We start from the raw sequence: 22870 nt of genomic DNA, 5'->3' as shown, positions 1-22870 counted from the left end.
CATGGAAAACAGGAACAATGTGACTGAATTTATTCTTCTGGGCCTCATCCAGAATCCTGATGGGCAAAAAGTTCTGTTTGTCACATTCCTGCTCATCTACATTGTGACCATAACTGGCAACCTGCTTATCATGGTGACCATCATAGCCAGCCAGTCACTGGGCTCCCCCATGTACTTTTTCCTCACTTACTTATCTTTTATAGACACTGTCTATTCTACTGCCATTGCTCCCAAAATGATTATAGACTTGCTTTATGAGAAAAAGACCATTTCCTTCCAGGCCTGTATGGCTCAAGTTTTCATAGATCATTTATTTGCTGGGGCTGAAGTCATTCTCCTGGTGGTGATGGCCTACGATCGATATGTGGCCATCTGCAAACCTCTTCATTACTTGGCCATCATGAATCGGCGAGTGTGTGTTCTCATGCTGTTGGTAGCCTGGATTGGAGGTTTTCTCCACTCCTTAGTTCAGTTTCTCTTTATTTATCAGCTGCCTTTCTGTGGCCCCAATGTCATTGACAACTTCGTGTGTGATATGTATCCCTTATTGAACCTTGCTTGCACCAATACCTACCTCATTGGTCTTTCCATGATAGCTAATGGAGGGGCAATTTGCACTGCAACCTTCTTAATTCTCCTAGTTTCTTATGGGGTCATATTACACTCCCTAAAGACCCATGGTTTAGAGGGGAAACGCAAAGCTTTCTACACCTGTGCGTCCCACATCACTGTGGTCATTTTGTTCTTTGTCCCCTGTATCTTCCTGTATGCAAGGCCCAATTCCACATTTCCCATCGATAAATCCATGACTGTGGTTTTAACTTTCATAACTCCCATGTTGAACCCCCTAATCTACACCCTGCGGAATGCAGAAATGAAAAATGCCATGAGAAAACTTTGGAATAAAAAAGTGACAGTAGCTGGGAAAGGACTATATCCCTCCTGCAGAACCTGACCTTCCTTCCTTCTTTCTCAGAAGCAAAGAATATTTTCACTTTCCATGATTCCATTTTTATGTCCATTCTCTTTTGGTAATTTAGCCTATTTACTCTGAATCAGTCATACAAATTAATCTTTAAGTGGAATATGTTATGCCCATCAAGATCATTTGGTGGACAATATTACCTTTTTATTTCAAGTTCTTTTAATTTTCTTTCCTCTTTTTGAACTTGAAAGTTTATTTTTAATTGACATATGATAATTGTATATGTTTATGGTATATAATATGGTGTTTACATCTATGTCTTTATCATAAAATTTCATGCAAGTTAATTAACATTCATTACCTCACTAAGTCATTTCTTTTTTGATGAAAAGGCTGAAAATCTGTTCTTGAGTGTGGGTTATGATGCCTCCTTGCACACAAAAAATGTGACCCAATAGAACTTGTTCTTCTTGATTCAAGAGAAGGATATTTTAAATGTCCTTCTGATTACTGAACTGTTAGTCTAAAGTCTGGGGATATAATTCAGTGGCACAGAGCTTCTCTAGAAAGCATGAGGTCCTGAGTTCAATCCCCAACACTGAAAGAAACAACAATGAAATTCTGTCAATCTAACCATAAACACAGTTCTTGGTCATGTGAATAGATTTCACATTTCATGCCAACTCTTCAAAGCATAGGAGAAACTCAAGAGAAATTAACTTAATTAACTTTTTACTGTGCAGAAATAAGATGCTCAGGCAGCAAATGGTTGAATTTGTACCTTCTGACCTGCTTTTAGAGATTCTGTTCAACATCATTGTGTATTTACAGATCAACTGGGTTCTTTGAATAAGAGCCTATTTAAATTTCTTAAACCACAGTGGAACGCCAGACCTGCCTACCTTAAATCCAGCTCTTTGGGTGCACTTATTTATGCTTTAACACATAAATGTTAAATGTTTTGGGAACAGATAGTTACATTTTACACAATGAATTCCCTTCTGATGCTCTATAAATTTTATTTTATTGTTGACTTGAATGGTAAAACAAAGATGTTTCTATGACTTTGCTCTGCAGTGCATTTGGAGATCTCACACTGTGTTACAAAGACCATTTTTTAAATATGCTCTGGCATTACATGTTAGACCTTGTTGAAAAGTCAACATATAACGTAGATGATGAAAAATTGGCATTTCTTTCTTCATCCTTTCCTCAACTTGTAATGGAGTTACTTAAGGTACTTAGCAATATTCACACCTACAGTTATTCAACACATATTTAGTAAAAAGCCAGAGTGAAATTTCATTTCTTATTTAATGGATCAAATAAAAAAGTACTCTGGTTATTTTCATGAGAAAGGAATTCAATAGAGAATGAAAAACTTTGTAATCATTGGAATTAGAGAATCTGGCACCTGGATACAGGTGTGAACTCAGTTGAGTTCTAGGATCAGAGCTGTGCATGATACAGAGATGACGAAGCTGGACTCAGAAGAAAGCTCTCATCCCTAGTTCTTGAAGTTTTTCCTTGCCATGGATTGTATATAATGTTAACTTTGTCTAAAAATTTAAAAATTTGCTTTCCAAATTTAGTCCTTATAACATTTGAATTTTCCAATACAATATGAGATGGAAATACACTTTGCTTTCTTATAAAAGACATCAATTCTCCCAGCATGTTTATTGAGTAGACAGTTTCCCACTACCCTGAAATGCTACCTTTCCATACATAAAAGTCTATGAATCAATTCTTCTCATTCTTAGTTTTTCTGTTTTGTTCATTTAGTTTGTATATTTTTGATACAATACTATAGTACCTACATTAGTGTAAAATTTCACATACTACTATTGCTGTGTATAAATCTCCCCAACATTTCATGTCCTACAATCACCCTGTTACTCTATCAGATGGTTTCTATGGGTCAGGAATTTGTGAGCAGCTCAGCTGGGCACTTCTGTCTACAGATATTTCAGGAGTTTCAGTCAGAAATTGGTAGGTGCTGGTTATTTAAAAGGCTTTTACAGGTATATCTTGAACAGTGGGGGGCTCAAATAACTGGTACTCTCCTTGGGTATCTCTCTCTTTTTTAAGTGATTTCCACATGCTCTCTCCAGCATGCTAACTTCAGAGTGATAGAACTTTCCTTCTGGTGGCTCAGAGGTCTAAAGGTCATGAGTCCCAAGCAATTGAGCCAAGTAGAAGCTGTATTGTTTTTTAATTTTCATTTTGTATTGGTTCTTTTTAGTTATTCATAACATTGGGGTTCATTTTGACATATTTATAAAAGTGTGGAATATAATTTGCTCTACTTAGTCCCCAGTACTTCCTCATTCCCTCCCTTCCCCTGACCCTTCCTTCTGCTCCACTGATCTTTCTGCTGTACCTACCAATGTAGAATAGTGTGGCAGACATGGGATAACCCCAATAGATACTTATGTTGAGAAGGAAGAGGAAACAGCATGCACACAGGGGTGACTGTTCTACAGCAATTTTGAAACCACTTAGGTGTATGTTAACATTCCTTGATTATCACCAGTCCTCCTTCTGGGAGTGATTTTCTATGACTCTGGGTTTTCCCCTTGGGCTTATGAGTATGTCTTCTGAGCTCTCCATTGTTTCCCCATAAGGCATAACATGTGTCTGTAGGTTAGTAGTTTTCTCAGTCTGCTTCTTCTCATAGAAATTTAGAGGTCCAAAGTCTGTTTGCATTTCAATAGTTCATTTTGGTCTAAACTGGGATAAACCTTGTAATTTTTTTTGGTGAATTTCCTGCAAGTATTGGAGTATATTATATTAGATAAATATCATTGAACTATGCTTTTCTTTTTCATAGGATCCCAGTACAGAGGCTGTGAAACACCAACTCATAGACTCTTACAAGTCTTATTATTTAGACCAAGACTCTAATGCATGTCTCCAATAGCCTTAAAGTCTCGTGTCTATTTAAAATGATAAAAAAACAATTTTAAATCGTTCTGTGATTTCAACCTGGTGTTTTAGAGTCTCAGCTTTGTTTTCATATTGCCCACACAGCTCTGGACTTGATCTCTCCAGGAATCGATGTTTCCTAATTTTAGCATATTTTCTTATCTGAAGAGGCTATAAGTGAGATGTAGCTTTATATTTTGAGTAAAAAAAGAACTGCTTCCTTCATTTTTTGTTGTTTATTCTTTAGCATGTTTCAGTCTCATTTTCTTCTTGAATTTCACTAGAACCTGGAAACATTCTTGTATTTCTACCTAGGAATCTTCTTTGATTTTGCATCAGAGATATTTTTCTGTTTTTCATGTTTCTACAGTGTAGTCTATTATTGAAGTTCTCAATTGCATTTTTATTTCATTCATTGAGTTCTTCATTTTCATGATTTCTGTTTAGTTCTTTCCAATTATGCCTGTTTTTAAAAATTTTCTCATGTGGATCATTAATTGCTTTCCTTGCTTCATTGAGTTGACCAGCTCTCCTCTTGTATCATTTAAATAATTTTTAATTCCTTTTCAGGAATTTTATAATTCCCCCCCCTTTTTTTTGTACCTGTTACTTGAGAATTATTTTCCTCTAGAGGTGTCATGTTTCCTTGCTGTGTAATATTTCTTGTGTCTGTACATTGATATCTGTGCATCTAGTGTAATAATCAGATTTCCAATTTTATGGAGTAGCATTCTTGTTTATGGGTCATGGGCACTGATGGAATAGTGTCCTTTTGCTTTGGCCTTGTGTGAGTGCAGTATTATAGTCTTTGATTTTTCTGTAGTCTCAGTAAGTGCTTAAGTGGCATAAACTTTAGGTGTTTATAGAGGCAGTTATGCATCTTTGTTAGTGGGGTTCACTGATGGCCTAGTTTGAGACCTTGTGGGACATGTGTGCACAGCATGGCCACTGGTGTTGGAGGGTGGTATTCCTTAAGTCAGGGGTCACTGAGTGAACTGGTCCTCAGACACTAGGCAGGCATGTTGAATGCTGGGGTGTGGCAGCAGCGTGGTCAGTCCTCAGGTCTTGAGGTCTTGTGCTATGCTGAGGTAATCACCAATCATGGGGTCCAAGACACCACAATTGAAGTTCTACTGTACCACTATCTTAAGGCCCAACATGGGGATTGTTCTTTCCTTCCTGGATCTTGGTTTCTTTGCATGCAAAATGAAAATAATCAATTATGTATTCCCCCAAAACCCATTCAAATCTCGATGTCCAATATTTAAATATTTATTTACTTATAAGTCATATTCTGGCCTCAACACTCTTTTATTATTCATTTATAGGTCATATTTTGACCTCTATGGACTTGAACTCTCATAAAACTCTTGTTACCATATGATATGAAACCTGGTGTTATTACTTTGCTGAAGATGAAGAAAAGTCCGGAAATTTCCAGAGATTTTGGATTTTTAATAGGTCTTAAATCAGGCAGGAAACATAGTACAAATGAAAAAGCAGAAATTAAAGCACATGTCAGTGATTCACTAGTTGCAGGATCCTGAGTAAATAAATCATTCTAAGCCTCAGCTTTTCCATTGAATTGAAGTAATGTACTCATATCACAGGGTTTTTTGTAACTGATATAAAAGTGATTTAAAAAATAATGTAAGACCCGCATAAAATTTCTTTTAATAATGAATTTATGACAGTTAACTAATGTGCTATTATTTTACTTAGAAAAATGAGTAAATAAATAATTCTACATTGGTAATTCTAAATTCTCCTGACAGTATACATGAGACAGTCTTAAAGAATCTGAGAAGTTGACATATTTCACATTCCCAGGGGTTTTTAAAATTAGTTTTTAATGATTCCATTAATTAGACTGGAAAACAGTCTTCTTAAAGTTGATGTGAAAGGTGATGTTAAAGAAGGATAATGCTATTCAGGTAAGTGGTTTCATGGGAGGTATTGTGGAGCCAAGTCAAAGTGGGGGCTTGAGGCCAGGCAGACCTGAACTCTACCTTCAGATCTGCTCCTCAATAACTACATGCCCTGAGCACTGGCTTGCCCTCTCCATGTCTATTTTCCTATCTGTGAAATAGAAGGAGTAAACATCCTGCCACAAATAGCTCTTTTAAGAGCATATTAAATGAAATGATTTATGTTAAGTGCTTTGCACAGTGCTAGCACACATGAAGAAGTCAAGAATATTATTTTTTGATTACCAGAAACAGTGATAATGCTTAGCCTTCACACAGAATTTTATAGTTCTCCAAATTATTCACATAACTTATGAGGAAAGTAGGCAAATTTCCTTAGTCCTTAAAATTCTCAGAAAGTGTAATATTTCTGAGATTACAAAAATGGGGGTGAGGTAGGGAGAAGATGAGAAAGAACTATTGGAGGATTCAGAAGTGTACTAAATTTCTTTAAAATCATCCTTTCTAAAACAGGAATAATATATGGTATTACAGAAGAATATTAAATACAGGTAAATACAAAGAAAGATTAATGTCTCTTAGTTTTATAGTAAACCATAAGGTAGCAGGGCTGTTTTGATATATTTATTTTCTAGGTTTTGCAATGTGTAATTTTATATAATTGTCTTTTTTTTTTCCAAAATAGTACAAATTTTAATAATATAGGAATGATTGTATTTCTATTAAGGAAAAACTTTTGAAATTCTTTTTAATTCCTGAGGTCAGAGGAGGATGACTTTAAAAAAACTCATTGAAACAACATAGTGTTTGCACATATTGAATGATTAGAGTTTTTCCTTCTTGACGTACTGTGTAGTTTGTTTCATAATAAGAGATGTTGCTTGGAAAGCTGCTCTTGATTGTTCAGTGTGTGTTGCTGTGTGAGGAGGTTAGTGAAAACATCGCAGCTGATGAGGATGCTGCTTCTGGCATCACTTTTGAATCCATGGACTTCTCTTTCCCCCAGAGTTCAGACAGTTTTACTTGATTAATCACAGAAGATGATTGTAGCCTCACTGTTTCCAAATTCTTAATCTCTTTACCTAAGAAATCATTCTCTTGCCTTTCAAGAGATGGGAAACAGATAGCTCTTTCAAGATTAGGCAGCAAGAACACTATTCTCTAATTTCACTGTTTACTTTTTTTGCATTAAAAAAAAGCCCCATAGTATATATATACCACAGTTTCTTTATCCACTATGGAATATTATTCAGCCATAAAGAATGATAAAATTATGACATTTGCAGGCAAATGGATGAAATTGGAGAATATCATGCTAAGTGAGATAAGCCAATCTCAAAAAGCCAAAGGACGAATGATATCGCTAATAAGTGGAGGTTGACACATAATGGGGGGGAGGGAAGGGTTAGAGTTAGGGTTAGGGAGGGGGGCAAGTATGAAGGAAGGAACTACTGTATAGAGGGTAAAGAGGGGTGGGAGGGGTGGGGGGAAGGGAAAAAATAACAGAATGAATCAAACAACATTGCTCTATGTAAATTTATGATTACACAAATGGTATGCCTTTACGCCATGTACAAACAGAGAAACAACATGTATCCCATTTGTTTACAATAAAAAAAAAAAAAAAAGAAAAAAAAAAAAAAAAAGCCCCAACAAAGACCCTAGAGGTATTTCAAGTAGATGGAGAGCAGCGGTGAAGAAGTATAGATTGCTTTTATTTGTTTATTTGTTTTTGATTTTGTTTTGCTGTGGAGGGAGTTTGCTGAGCAGTAAGTAGAAAAAAATGGGCTTAATCTTTGTAAGTAAATATGTTTATGACAAAATTATATTTGACACTCACCTTAGAAATGTAATCATGTGACACAAATACTGCTTCTATTGCCTAATGTCAAAATCAATAATCTGATTGTATTTGTGTGAGTGTGTGTGTGTGTGTGTGTATTAAATAGCTTCTAAACAGTCATTTTGAATAAGAAGGAAAAAAATGATCCTCGTCAGGTGGTGGAAAGCCACGCAGAATAATGATAAACAAGTGTGTTATTCTTTGAGAAAAGTCACTGCTTTGGGGTAGCATAAGTAGATGTAGCTCATAGAAAGAACACTGTAATTTACCATCTCGTGGCCACCATTTTCACAGTAAGTTGTGACTTCCTATGCTTCTAAAAATTTCCAACACAAATTAAAATAGCTGATGTTGGCAGCTGCATACATTACACCTACTTTGTGCCAGTTAGTGAACCAGTCTCCATTTCATTACGGTCACTCCATTCAGCTTCACTTTACAGAAAATATTTAAGGATCTGAGTGGTTAAACACATTGCACAGAGTTACCTTGACTATTTATTTCACTGTCAGGTTGGACTGCAGCCCATTAAGCAATCATGAACGACTTCCTTCCTGTCTCTAAGACTCATTTCACATCTTAAATCAGGATAAAATGGTATCTGACTCAATGTTGAGGTAAGGATTGAGCGTGTCAGACACTTGGTGAGCCCTCGTGATATGTTGGCTCTGTGAGTTGTGGCTTCTGCACATGAAATTTCTCAATAAATGGCCTTGTTTAATTTAGGGGATATGGTCAAAAACTGGAGTAAATTTTACTCTTTTCCCCTTTTGCACCCCATTTCAAGCAAATTCTACTAGATCTACCTTCATATTATGACCTTTTCCACCACTACCAACCTGGTTCAAATCCCAGTCACCTTTCAGCTGGATCACAGTGACATCCCAACTAGCCTCCCCGCATTCTTCATTCACTGGTCAGAAGGTCCCATTGACATCTAAGTCAGATCATGTGGGGCAAAACCACCCACTGCTGTGCTTGTCACTGAAAGCCATGCTCCTTACAATAACCTACAAGCCCTGGGAGAGCTGCCCTCAGTCCCCATCCCCATGGCCCCTGGTCACAGATACTGAGACTGACCCCTCCTTGGGGATTTGCCCTTGCTGATGCTTCTGTAGGGAGCCGTCATCTAGATACCTTCTTGGCTCTTTCCTTATGCCCTTCCAGTCTGGTTATGTATTCCTTTTCCATGAAGCCTCCTCTGGAAATGGCTCCTCTTCTCAGACTCCATGCTTCATTGATCTTGCTTTCTTTTTCTGATAGCAGGTGTTACAACCTGACATACTCTATCATTCCTTTTTTATATTTGCCATCCTTTGTCTGTCTCAACCCACCCAACAATAGAATATATTTATATTTTTCACTGCTATATTTCTATGAGACACATAGTAGATAATTTAGAAAAATGGAAATGACCATAAGAAGGAATCATTAAACAGATCTGGAAACTGGAAACGGTATTGCACTGAGGCAGCCCTTCCCCTCCATATACACACGCCTCTCTGGGATGGGGGGTGGAGTTGGGAGGTTCACAAAAATGTTCTTTAATAGCATATTTTGAGTCCATTTGACTCAAATTAAAATAAATCTCAAATATAGTAAAACAGAAAAATCCATAGTGAAATACACAGGATAAGAATATATGGATTTAAAAACATTCTTCCAGCTTTCATAAGTAATTTTAATACCTAAAGACAAAAGAATTTTTAAAAAGCAGCACAATCATGACTCTGATAAAAATATAAAACATGTGACAAAGATCATATTTTGTTCATTCATGATGAAATTATAGATTATTATCATTAACATAAAGAAAAGTGCAATGTATCACATATTGTTTAATCAGGGTTTTGTAACGAATTCACAAATAAATGAAAATGCTTTATGTGTAATACTCCGGAAAATCATGTGAACTTCCATCAGGCAGCATTTGTAATTATTTCAACAAGAATTATTTGTATCATTAGCAGTTCTCTATAATCTAAAGGATTTGTAAAATAACTCCAGGCAGTGAAAGACAGAAATTCCACAGAATCCTAGAATCAAAGACTACTTTGGAGTGCAGATAAATTATGGGCATTTTGTCTTTCACAAGAAAGACTGAATGTCGTACTTCAAAGTCTTTCCTGACAAAAGGTAAATTTATTTTTCAGTTACGCCACAAAAGAAGTATAAATGACTCTTGAATGAAACACGTTTGCCTGAAAGCAAAATCATTTTCTCATTTAATTGTTTGCAAACAAAAAACACAAATTTGTTTGCATCCTTTTTAGTCCTTAAAACAAAATAGGATACTCAAAGGAGAAAATTAAAGAGTTTAATCAGGATTACTTATGAAATAAAATTCCTAGGGTTAAAAGAAACCAACAAGGGATAAGTAAGGGGTAGTAATAATAGGCAATGATGAACACAACCCAAGCCTAAGAGAGTGAGGTGAAGATGACTATGGAAATCCCAAACTGGAGCTCTCATGATCTCTGCCTGAAAGAGCTGCTGTCTTAGTTAAAGTGACCATCATTCAAACCATAGAAGGGAGCCAGGTAAAAAGATCCCCTGGTGTCCTTCCCTTTCCCCCTGGCTTTTTTTTAAAAAAAAAAATATTTGTTTTAATTAGTTTTACAACAGTAGAATGCACTTTGATACATCATATAAAATGGAGCATGATTTCTCGTTCTTCTGGTTATATGAGATGTAGAATTTCACCTGTCATATAGTTATATATGTACATGGGGTAATAATGTCTGATTCATTCTACTCCCCTTTCTACCCTCAGACCTCCCTCCCTCCCTTCACTCACCTCTACCTAATCTAGCTAGCCCTGCACATTGGCCAGATGTAAGGTTGCTGTTGAAACCAGAGGTGGAACACAGCCACCCAAGGTGGAGAAGGACGAGAGGAGATCCGGAAACCTGAAAGGAGTATAGGATCATGAGCTCTCCTGTTGGGAGTCAGCAGGAAAGAAAGAAAAATGAAGAAATAAGTAAAGAGTCCTTCAACTTATTTGTTCATTTGATCAATATTTACTGACTACCTCTATGAGTCAGACTTTGAAACAAAATCTTGCAATGAAGAAGTAAACAAGTTAGAAACAGCCTTGTATCTCTGTAACTTCTTTAGCAGTTTCTAAATAGAAGGGGCCTGATTAATCGGTGTTTCAAGTGTGCAGAATTAGAACAATAGATTTTGTAAAAGCTTTCTAACATTTCCTACTGGCTGAGAAGAAATCAGGGTTATTATCAGGCAGAGTCGTTATGCCTAGATGTCTTCCAGCAAAGGTCTAGTGACCATCTGTCAAAAGCTGCTGTTAAAGGGGGTTTCAGCTGAATTAAGCACCTGCAAAGGCTTCTTATAAGGTCTTTTTATAAAATAGAAAAGATGGTTTGTTTCTTCTCTTCCAGGATACGTGGAAGAACATAGTTCATATTCTTAAAGAGTTTTGAGGCTTGACTGAAAACTCTAATGAATATTGAGCATAACATTTGCTAATAAGAATATTGCTTTTCCAGGTTAATGCACAAACTCTGAATTCATCATCAACACTGTAAAGAAAGAAACGGAATGAATGTTACTGAATTTATCCTGCTGGGACTGATACAAAATCCTCAGATGCAGAAGACCCTGTTTCTGGTGTTACTAGTCACCTACATTGTCACAGTCACAGGAAACCTGCTCATTGTGGTTACTGTCCTCTGCAGCCAGACTCTGCACTCCCCCATGTATTTCTTCCTGGCTTTCCTGTCTTTGATAGATGCATGCTATTCCTCTTCCATAATTCCTAAAATTCTGGCTGATTTGTTTTCTGAGACCAAAGCTATCTCATTCATTGGCTGCATGTTGCAACTTTTTCTTGAACATTTCTTAGGAGGTTCAGAGATTGTCCTTCTTGTGGTCATGGCCTATGACCGCTATGTGGCCATCTGTAGACCTCTGCACTACGTGACCATGATGAGCCACCGCATGTGCTGCCTTCTGGTGGGGCTGTGCTGGGCAGTGGGTTTTCTCCACTCTTTTGTGCAGATTCTAATTACTTTCTGGCTCCCGTTCTGTGGGCCCAACACACTGGATCACTTCATGTGTGACATTTTTCCCCTGATACAGCTTGCCTGCACGGACACTTTCCTCCTTGGTCTCTTGGTTGCTGCCAATGGAGGTGTAACCTCCATGATCACCTTTGTGATGTTGTTGGTGTCCTATGTGGTCATCCTGTGCTCCTTGAGGACTCACAGCTCTGTGGGGAGGAAGAAGGCCCTCTCTACCTGTGGCTCCCACATCACAGTTGTTGTCTTGTTCTTCGTGCCGTGTATTTTTATGTACATGCGACCAGTAGCTACATTTCCCATGGATAAAGCCGTAACTGTATTTTATACCCTTGTCACTCCCATGTTAAATCCTGTTATCTACACAGTGAGGAACGCAGAGGTAAAAAAATGCCATTAGAATGTTACTACACAGGATTGCGATTCCAGACAATAAATGATCCAACATGAATATTTTATTTCTGACACAACCTTTGCAATTTTATCACAGAGTCCACGTTATCATCCATGGGGGATAGATTTCAGGACTCCCAGTGGGTGCCTGAAACCAGGGGTATTACTAAATACTATAAATATACTATGTTTTTTCCTATATGTATGTATTGATGATAAAGTTCAATTTATACTTTCTGTCCCATGTTAACAACTGATAACAAAATAATAAAACAATGGTAACAATACAGCATAATGAGATTTTGCAGTTTGGGACAATTATTAAGTAATATAAGGGCTACCTGAACACTTTCACTGTGGTACCTACCTTAACAAACCTTCTGATAACCTAGACACTAACTAAATGACTAATGGGTGGGGAGTGCATATAATGTATATCTGCTGGACAAGTGGGTGATTCATGTCCCAGGCCAGACAGGATGGGATGATGTAAAATTTCTTCATACAACTAAGAATAGTTTGCAATTTAAAATTTATGATTTATTACTGACATTTGCCATTTAATATTTTCAGAAGATGATTTACCTTGGCATAAATAAGTGAAAATTACTGTACTATAAAAAGTCTTTCTCACATCTATCAACTTACTCTTAAAGCACTTTTCCAAGATAGGTGTTATTATGATTATTCCTGTTTTATATATTATTATGATTATTCCTGTTTTGTAGATGAAGAAAAACGCAGTTTGAGAAGTTTCAATAAAGAGGTCAATGTGAGACACAGAACTAGTGTTCAGACCTGCATTCTTCTAGATCCAAATGCAGAATTCTCTCAAACATTTCACAGGGTAATAGAAAAAGGGCAGTATTTACATCAGAACTTCTCATGTTTTGTATGTAGTGAGTTGAAAATGTTTCTGTTGTAATTTCAGAGTTGTACCATATGTTGAATATATAAGCAGTTGGTTGTCAGAAAACTACTGCTTACCTGGATCTAAGACAATGTGGAATAAACACCCTGGACCCTGAGACCTTGGAACACACTTGATATATCTGATTTTAAAATTATGTTTGACTTCTTGTTCTGTTAAGTAAATATTGTCAGTGATTATAAAAATGAATTGTTTGTAAACCTATGTGAAAATTGTAAATGTCCTCACAAGGTCACAATGAACATATACAATTGAAACCTATTGTTCTATCATACAGAGAAAAGTTAAATAACTAAATCATACAACACACACATTCACCTCAAATCCAAATATTCTTACTATGTATCCTGTGGTATTTTACACATAAAGAATTCCCTTGGGCTATATTTAACTATTATTTGTCATATAAAATATTTTAACATATTTTTAACTTAGAAGTGTCAATTTATTAGATTAAAATTATGAGTGATAACAAAATCCAGATTGTTGTTCAAAAGCACATAATAAAACAGATCCAAAAAATGATTTCACTGTTAAAATATTGTTTTTATATTTAGTTCATTGAATCTGGAATCCCCTTTGAAAACTACTTTAGGAGATGGCTTATATGTATATAAAAATAAAAGTCCATAGTTGACCAAAGGAAATATTTCTCAGCTTAAAAACTCAACTAACAATCTTTGTCGTGAATAACTTTTGGGTCTTTTAGAAACTGCAATCTGTGACTACAGAAGAAATATGAATGTCATGCTTATAGATGTGTTTATAGCTGCCACTTTGGATAGAGTTAGTCTCCCACTTCACAGCTACCACATGTTTTGTTGAAGAAACATAACAATATTTAGCCAGCATATTATGATTGCAGAGACATTCAGGAGAAGAAGAACATAGGCTTCAGCATCAGGAAGGCTGGGTCTATCTCTTATTGAGTCATTATCTCATTCCATGACCTTAAATAGCTCATCCTATTTCTACAAGCAGGTTACTTAGGTCATTTAGAAAGTGTGTAAGTTCTTGATTCTGTCCATATTAATATGTTTATTACCTTAAATATTATTTTATTCTACTTCGCTAGAAGAAGTCAAACTGGAAGGTTTTTGAGAGATTATATATGATAGATGAATGACTGGCCATGCTTCTAGACTTTTTCATTTTTGTGAGCAGTATAGGAGTGTCTTCCCGGGGCAAAAGGGGTTTCGGATTGGACTAAGGCAATATGAGCCCTGCATGTGGTGTTCTGTTGCCCTGAGGAGTGTCCTCGGCCTATGAAAGGCCATGGAAATGCCTGCTAGGCTTCTACTTAGGGAGGTACCTGGTTTTGTTGTCATGAACCTGTCAAACGCCATGCTAACACTTCAGTTGGCTTCTTACTGACTGCTATCTGATCCGTATTTAATTTCTCCCATTTTTCTTTCTGGTTTGCATTATGTTTGAAATATCTGTGGTGCTGTCCTTCCAGAGTTTTTTCTACTTACTCCTTGGATTGTCTTCTGGAATCAGACTTTCCCTTACAACTCTAGGAATTCCTCTATTTAAAAGTTCCCTTTGTGTACAATGCTCACTGATCTGGACCTCACTCCATAGACTCTGTTCTATCTCCAGTTCATATTATTTTATGCTCTGGGGAGCTCAACTAGACAGCAGTAGGGAATCCAAACTACTCTCTACACATCAGTCTTTTCAGTAGAGGGCGGACGAGCAGTTAATGGGTCAATATGAAAGGATTTTAATTTTTATTAGGTTGAGCACGGCAAAATTAAGTATGTACTCAATCTCCAGTTAGACTTTGTGCTTTCATTGCAGAGCTGAAAGGCAATTTAAGAAATATTCACTTATGATGCTTAGCAAAATGCATATTCATTATAGTTATTTACATAGTTTCAAACTCTCATTCAATTTTCTTTGTCACCTACTATCACAAATGTAATAGCATTTAATGCTATTATTTAGTAATAGTGCTATTACACTATAATATACAAGTATCTGGTCAAACTAGCTTTGATCTTATAGTTTCTAAAACTAAAACTGTTTTTCTACCCTGATACACACTGCTCACAGTGACAGGATTCTCTCAAACCAATTCAGAGGTATGTACAATTTCCTTGTCTCATTGTAGAAAATACAGCTGAATATGGATGAGAGAATAGAGTTCTATATAGGACTATTCCTGTATTTAATTAAATTAAATTTGTTCTTAAAAATAATTTTAAATACTGACATGTATTTCTATTAGTAGACGATCCCAGTAGGTCTCACAATTGGCAACAGCATACAAGTGTCAAAACACATTAGTTATAAAACAAAATAATCTAGGAATAAGGACCCCAACCCAATGCTTTTGTGTTACCTGGGCAGATAATGTTTATTTTTTAATGTCTTTGTTTGTTCTAATTGGTTATGTACATGACAGTAGAATGCATGTTGACACATTGTACACAAATGGAGCATAACTTCTTATCCCTCTGGCTGTACTTGTGCTGAGTCACATCAGTAGTGTAATCCTACATGTATATCAGGTAATAATGTCTGTCTCATTGCACCATCCTTCCCATTCTCATCACCCCACTCCTCCCCCCCTCCCTTCTGCATAATCCAAGGTTCCTTCATTCTTCCCTACTAGTCCCCCAACTCTGGATCAGCATCTGCTTACCAGAGAAAACATGTGGCCTTTGGTTTTTTGGGATTGGCTTATTTCGCTTGGCATGATATTCTCTAGTTCCATTCACTTACCTGCAAATGCCATAATTTTATTCTTCTTTAAGGCTGAATAATTTTCCATTGTGTAATATGTTCCACATTTTCTTTATGCATTCATCTGTTGAAGGGCATCTAAGTTGGCTACATATTTAAGCTATCGTGAATTGAACTATTATAAACATTGTTGTGGCTACATCACTGTAGTATGCTGATTTTAAGACTTTTTTTGGTGTAAATTGAGGAGTGAGATAGCTGGGTCAAACAGTGGTTCCATCCCAAGTTTTCTAAGGAATCTACATACTGCTTTCCATAGTGTTTACACCAATCTGTAGTCCCACACCAATGTATGAGTGAACCTTTTCCCTCAAATCCTCACCAACACTTATTATTGACTGTATTCTTGATAATTACTATTCTGACTGGAGTGAGATGAAATCTTAGACTAGTCTTGATTAGCATTTCTCTAATTGCAAGAGATTATGAATTTTTTTCATGTTTGTTTATTGATTCTATTTCTTCTTCTCTGAATTTTCTGTTCAGTCCCTTAGCCCATTTAGTGATTGGGTTATTCATTTTTTTGGTTTTAAGTTTTTTGACTTCCTTATATATCCTGGAGATTAGTATCTGAAGTGCATGTGGCAAAGATTTTCTCCCAATCTGTAGGCTCTCTTTTCACATTATTGATTGTTTCCTTTGTTGAGAAGAAACTTTTCAGTTTGATTATGAAACCATTCATTGATTCTTAATTTTATGTCTTGTGCTTTAGATGTGTTAAGGAAGTCAGGTGCTAAGCCAACATGCTGAAGATTTGGCCTACTTTTTCTTCTCTTAGACACAGGGTTCTGTTCTAGTGCCTAAGTCTCTGATCCATTTTGAGTTGATTTCCATGTAGGTGAGAGATAGAGATTTAATTTCATTTTGCTGCTTATGGAATTCCAGTTTTCCCAGAACCATTTGTTGAGGAGGCTATCTTTTCTCCATTGTATGTTTTTGGTGCCTTTATCTAGTATGAGATAACCACATTTATCTGGGTTATCTCTGTTTCTTGTATTTTGTACCATTGATCTACATGTCTATTTTGGTGCCAATACCATGCTGTTTTTCTTACTATTGCTCTGTATTATAGTTTAAGGTCTGGTATTGCGATGCCTCCTCCTTCACTCTTCTTGCTAAGGATTGCTTTGGCTATTCTGGGTCTTATTTTTCCAAATGAATTTCATGATTGTTTTTTCTAGTTCTATGAAGAATGTCATTGGAATTTTAATAGGACTTGCATTGAATCTGTATAATACTTTTGATAGTATGGTTATTTTGAAAATACTAATTCTGCCTATCCAAGAGCATGGGAGATCTTTCCATCTTCTAAGGTCTTCTTTAATTTCTTTCTTTAGTGCTCTATAGTTTTCATTATAGAGGTCTTTCACTGCTTTTGTTAGAATGATTCCCCAATTTATTTTGGAGCTTGTTGTGAATGGGGTAGTTTTCCTTATTTTTCTTGCGGTGGATTGATCATTTATGTATAGAAATACATTTGATTTATGGGTATTGATTTTATATCCTGTTATTTTCATGAATTGATTTATTAGTTCTAGAAGTTTTCTGGTGGAATTTTTTGGATTTCTAAGTATAGAATCATGTAATCTGCAAATAGTGATAGTTTGAGTTCTTCTTTTCCTATTTGTATCCCTTTAATTTCTCTTGTCTCATTGTTCTGGCTAGATTTTCAAGGACAATGTTGAATAAAAGTGGTGAAAGAGAGCATCCTTGTCTTGTTCCAGTTTCAGAAGGAATGCTTTCAATTTTTTTTCCATTTAGAATGATGTTGGCCTTGGGTTTAAAATAGACAACTTTTACATTGTTGAGGTATGTTCCTACTATCTAGCTTTTCTAGTGTTTTGAACATGAATGAAAGATACAGCAAGGAAAGAAAATTTCAGACCAATATCCCTAATGAACATAGACATAAAAATTCTCAATGAAATTCTAGCAAATCACATACAAAACATATTAAACAGATAGTGCACCACCATCAAGTGGGGTTCATCCCTGGGATGCAAGGTTGGTTCAACATACAGAAATCAATAAACATAATACATCACACCAATCGACTTAAAAATAAGCATCACATGATTATCTCAATAAATGCAGGAAAAGCATTTGACAAAATAATGGCAGATGATGTTTTGATTCCCTTAGTTTTCCATGTTATTAGGCAGGAACTTTGATGCCTTTGTTCATTACAGATGAATTGTATTACATTACATTTAAATGGTTGAAAAAATGCATTTTACAGACCTGTAACAATGAAGCATGGGTTGATAAAGAAAATATAATAAAATTTAAGACGTCAGATAATTTCCTACTCAAACATTCAAATTATACCATACCAAATATTCAAACTCCATACTAATATACTAAGTGCCTGTATTATCAAATATCCAAATTGTGTAATGGCGCTCATTTTTACTTTGTTTTCTCTTGACAGAGTGATTTGTCTTTGTGTGGACTTAAGGAGAAAGTTAATGATTAAACATGAGTGCTGTGAAAGTTCTCTAATATTTAGTTAAGGTGAAATAATTGGTTTGTGGCAAGCTCTGCTATTGACAATGAAACACCCCTGAGGTCTAATTAGCCACAGCTAAGATAGGTCACAGAATTTGTCTGCAAACAGGATATGTGGCAGCTCTTGCTAAGACTCCAGAGAAAGGCCCCATCCAGAGGTGCACTTATAAATCAACAAGGGCTCATTGTGACTGAGATATGTGGCTTTTTACCCTCACTTTACCTCTTGATGAACTAGCAGTTGCTTGTGGTCCTGGCCATGGAGCTATGTCAGACAAGCTGATAGGTGAGAAATCATATAATTACAGATTCTCAGGATTTGAAGTAACTTAAAAATCATATAACAACCTCTCATCTCCACCAAAGTGAGATTTTAATCTCTTCTTCAGCATGTCAGTCACCAGGAAAAATTGAATCGACTATAATCCCACCAATTTAGAAGTAAAAGTATTTTGAATCTTTTTTCCCCATGGATAAAAATATGTAAGTTAATCAGAATTATATATTAAATTTGCATTCTGAATTTTACCCATGTATTATTACAACAAGAATATATTACACAAAATTTTCAAGTCTCTGTTAAAAACTACCCATTATGGGATGCACTGTATCATAAACTTCTCTAATGTTCGATTTTATGCAGTTTCTAATTTTCCATGGGTCTTAAAAATTGTAGATATATTTTTACATAACAATTCTCCTCTTCTGAAAATATTTTCCTTTAAGGTTTTTTTCTTGAAAGAGTAGTGCAAAGTCAAAGGAAAAAGACAAAATGGTTTCCATTTCTTCATAGTTATTTCTCAGTCACTTTTATTCAAAAGGCTTTTTTTCTTGTTCCAGTCTATTGGAACTAGAAATTTAATGAATGGGACTACATTAAATTATATGTAGAACATAATTTTGAATAATAAGTGCTATTAATTAACCAATATCATAATTATTTTGAAAGTCAAATTACCCAAGACCACACAATTTTGGGGAGCAATTAATATTTTCCTACTTACCCTACAAGTATGCCAAGAAATTGGACATTTATGTTTATGTTTATGTCTATGTTTCAGACATTTGAGTTTTTCATAAGTAGATGGTATAGGGAAGCAGATTGGGAAGACAAGGGTACTTGAGTTCTTGGTTTATGGCCAGGGAAGAATGTGTATACCACACATGGAAATGTAGGAAGTGAGGGAATTCACTGTGCATTTATTCATTATTTCACAGGTACCAGATGCTGAAGACACTGTGCCAGACGCTGTACTAAGTACACCAAGGAAAGAGACGAGAACAGCATATTGCTATAAGGTGCCAGAGAAGGCAAGTCTCCTGTGATTTATGTATATTTCCTATCTGCCTGCTCTCTTGTCCATGTCCTTTCACAGGTAAAGCTGTGGGTTCAGATGTAAATTTTGGAAGAGGGACTAGACTTTACCAGTGTGTAGCACTTTATAGCTTGCGAAATACATTTCAGAGTTATAATTTGTGAATTCACAGATGCAGAGGGGGCTCAAAGGCGGAGGGCACTTGGATTACTTAGCAGGGATCACATGGAGCTGGAAACAAGAGAATCGAGATCTTGTGTGTGCAGCCCAGTGTTTTTTTCAGTAAAATACACAATAACCATCAATCCATGGAGGCTATTGGTGACATGTAGGTATCTGAGGAGAGGAGAGGATCATGGAGGAGAGTGAAAAAGAATAACTGAGGCAGTTACCCCCACAGGGTGGGGGGTTGTGGGCAAGAACATGCTCTGCAGTAACAATGACTGCCCCATCTCCATACTATGACACTCAGCATGCAATACATTTATAACTAGTTGGCTATCTTTCTTTATCTTTTTTGCAGGTAATTCAGGCCCCAGGAAGGCATTACTTCCTGCAAGGATAACCTCATGCCTCCCAATAACGTGACTGAATTTGTTCTCCTGGGGCTCACACAGAATCCACACCTGCAGAGACTGCTCTTCATCATCTTTTTGTTGATTTTTCTCTTTACTGTGCTGGCTAATCTGTTCATCGTCATCACCATCTCCCTCAGCCCCACGCTTTCCGCTCCTATGTACTTCTTTCTCACCTACTTGTCCTTCATAGACGCCTCTTACACCTCTGTCACCACCCCTAAAATGATCGTCGACCTGCTCTACCAGAGGAGGACTATCACTGTGGGTGGCTGTCTGACTCAGCTCTTTGTGGAGCACTTCCTAGGAGGCTCAGAGATCATCCTCCTCATTGTCATGGCCTATGACCGCTATGTGGCCATCTGCAAGCCCCTGCACTACATGACCATCATGAGGCAGGGACTCTGCCGCCTCCTGGTGGTGGTAGCCTGGATTGGAGGAATCCTGCACGCCACTGTGCAAATTCTCTTCATGATCAGCCTGCCCTTCTGTGGTCCCAATGTCATTGACCACTTCATGTGTGATCTCTTCCCATTATTGAAACTGGCCTGCAGAGACACCTACAGGCTTGGAATGGTGGTGGCAGCCAACAGTGGAGCCATGTGCTTGCTCATTTTCTCCATGCTTCTCGTCTCCTACATCGTCATCCTGAGCTCCCTGAAATCCCACAGCTCTGAAGGACGGCGCAAAGCACTCTCCACCTGTGGCTCCCACTTCACAGTTGTTGTTCTCTTTTTTGTGCCTTGCATATTCACCTACATGCGTCCTGTGGCCACCTACCCGGTGGACAAGTCGGTGGCTGTGTTCTTTGCAATCCTCACTCCCATGCTGAATCCTATAATTTACACAGTGAGAAACACAGAGGTGAAAAGTGCCATGAGGAGCTTGTTGAAGAAAAGAGTTATGTAGTCCATTCATCGTGCCAAGTGATGACGACCCTAACTATAGAAGATCGAACCTGCTGCACACACAGTGCAAGAGGAGTAGCACATTTTACAGATCATTAGGAAAAAAGTAAAAGCTCCCCCACACTAACATTCATCTGGCACTTAATAGTGGCAAGATCTTTTTGCTCAGTGCTTTTGGTAGTGTTTAATGTGTTTTACTAAGTGCGATGTTCACATGCAGATCTCTGGTTTGATGATTCTGGGGTGTACAGTTTCAGTGGGTCTTTAGTAAATTCTTCATAAATGGGCTATTTGGGTAAAATTGGCTTTGTGCAGAACCTTGGTCTCAGAACTTTAAAAAACTGTTTGCTTGGCCTTTTGTGGTGAAGGAAATCCTTAGATGAATATATGAAGGGAGTGAAAGAACCATTGTTGATTTTCTTTATTTTGCATTTTTTTGGCAACCTGAATACACAAAAAAAGAAACACCCACAAAGGATGAAAGAAATAATTCCTAATCTAAGAAGAAATTACTCCTGACCTATCTCTATTTCTTTTCCTGTCATAAGAATAAGTTAGAATGTTTGAAATTACTCTTAATTTCTTCTTCTTTTCTTGGATATCCTCATGGCTCACACTTTCTCTTGAATAAAACGTTTTTTTTTTTTTCTCTTACCAATACTTTAGGAACCATTTGCAGCAACAAGTGTAAACATTCTTTTATTTAATCTCACCCAAAGGCATGAGTTTGTGAAGCCATTGGATGATATGTGTCATACATAAATTTATTTTAAAAAAATACATCTATTTTTAGTGTATAGGACACATTTGCTTCAGTTAGATGACTTAATCCATGTACTACACTGGTAGTTTCATTAGAACTGTTCCCAATTTTTTTTTTTTTTTTTTTTTCGTGGTACTGGGGATTGAACCCAGGGCCTTGTGCTTGCGAGGCTGTTCCCAATTTTCCCAAAGAAGCAAAATGAAGTTCAGAAAATTTAACTTAATGTACCTTCCACGGTTCACACATCTAAGAGTTTTACCTGTGACATTGGAATTGCCTCTTCCAACACTCAGTCCTACTTTCCTCAATGAAACACAGTTGTGATAGGTAAATGTCTCTAGATAAGAAATTCACATGTAGTCTCAAGATTCACTTTGTCCTTGGAGAACAATAATGCCAAATTTGTTGTGGCCTTTCTGACTTGTAGCAAGGTATTTCAGCAGAAATGCTCCTGTACGAACTCAGAAAATATCAGGGCATTCTATGTTACTATAAAATCTTTGCAAATCAAAGCTTCTCTGATTATAACTGTCCGACTCCAACTTCTTCTTACACTTGTTCCCTTTCTCAAACTCACTGGTCATCTGGAACTATTTCTCCCATAATCTGACCATGCAGTAAAGTCAGATATATAACAACTATTTTGGGGGGTGACTGTCTGTTCTGACTTCTGCATGGATGCCTCAAATTCCTAAGAAATAGAATCTTTTCCCCATGAAGTCTATGTCTGGAGCTGATGTTGTCAGCCCTTGATCTAGTAAAAATGACCAAGTTTTCATTGCTGGTAAAAAATAAACGTTTCTACAGACTCCAGACTAAATAAGTTGTGATTCACTTTGTCTAATCATAGACAGGAGATAAGGATAATCCAGGAATAAGGATGGGACTGGTACTGAGAAAATTTTTTCTAAGGTAAAGGAAAGGGTTTGAAGGGGAAACTAAGGCCAGTGATTCTGTTTCTCAGGAGTGAGGAGATTAATGAGATTATAAATTGTCAACAGCAAACTTGGAAGGTGTAGGAACTAAAGGAAGAGATGTAAGTAAGCCTGACTTCCTCAGTAGAC

General features: G+C 36.7%; 3 protein-coding genes across 3 annotated transcripts; all 3 read left to right on the top strand.

Moving 5' to 3' along the window:
* Position 1: 1 nt before the first annotated feature.
* Positions 2 to 955, top strand: LOC306638931 (olfactory receptor 4A15; the record flags this gene model as incomplete). Its single annotated transcript, XM_079102386.1, has 1 exon — positions 2 to 955. One exon carries the CDS (start codon positions 2 to 4, stop codon positions 953 to 955), a length of 954 nt encoding a protein of 317 aa, XP_078958512.1.
* A 10227-nt stretch (positions 956 to 11182) lies between these two features.
* On the top strand, positions 11183 to 12061 carry LOC306639187 (olfactory receptor 4C46-like; the record flags this gene model as incomplete). The annotated part of the gene is made up of 1 exon (XM_079102588.1): positions 11183 to 12061. One exon carries the CDS (start codon positions 11183 to 11185, stop codon positions 12059 to 12061), a length of 879 nt encoding a protein of 292 aa, XP_078958714.1.
* Positions 12062 to 20129: 8068 nt separating this feature from the next.
* LOC306639150 (olfactory receptor 4C3D-like) lies at positions 20130 to 21044 on the top strand (the record flags this gene model as incomplete). The annotated part of the gene is made up of 1 exon (XM_079102562.1): positions 20130 to 21044. One exon carries the CDS (start codon positions 20130 to 20132, stop codon positions 21042 to 21044), a length of 915 nt encoding a protein of 304 aa, XP_078958688.1.
* Between the last annotated feature and the right edge of the window lie 1826 nt (positions 21045 to 22870).

Source organism: Sciurus vulgaris (assembly GCF_902686455.1).
Source record: "Sciurus vulgaris genome assembly, chromosome: 11".
NCBI lineage: Eukaryota > Metazoa > Chordata > Mammalia > Rodentia > Sciuridae > Sciurus > Sciurus vulgaris.
Note: the sequence above shows the minus strand (reverse complement) of the source record. Positions and strands in the feature narration are given on the sequence as shown.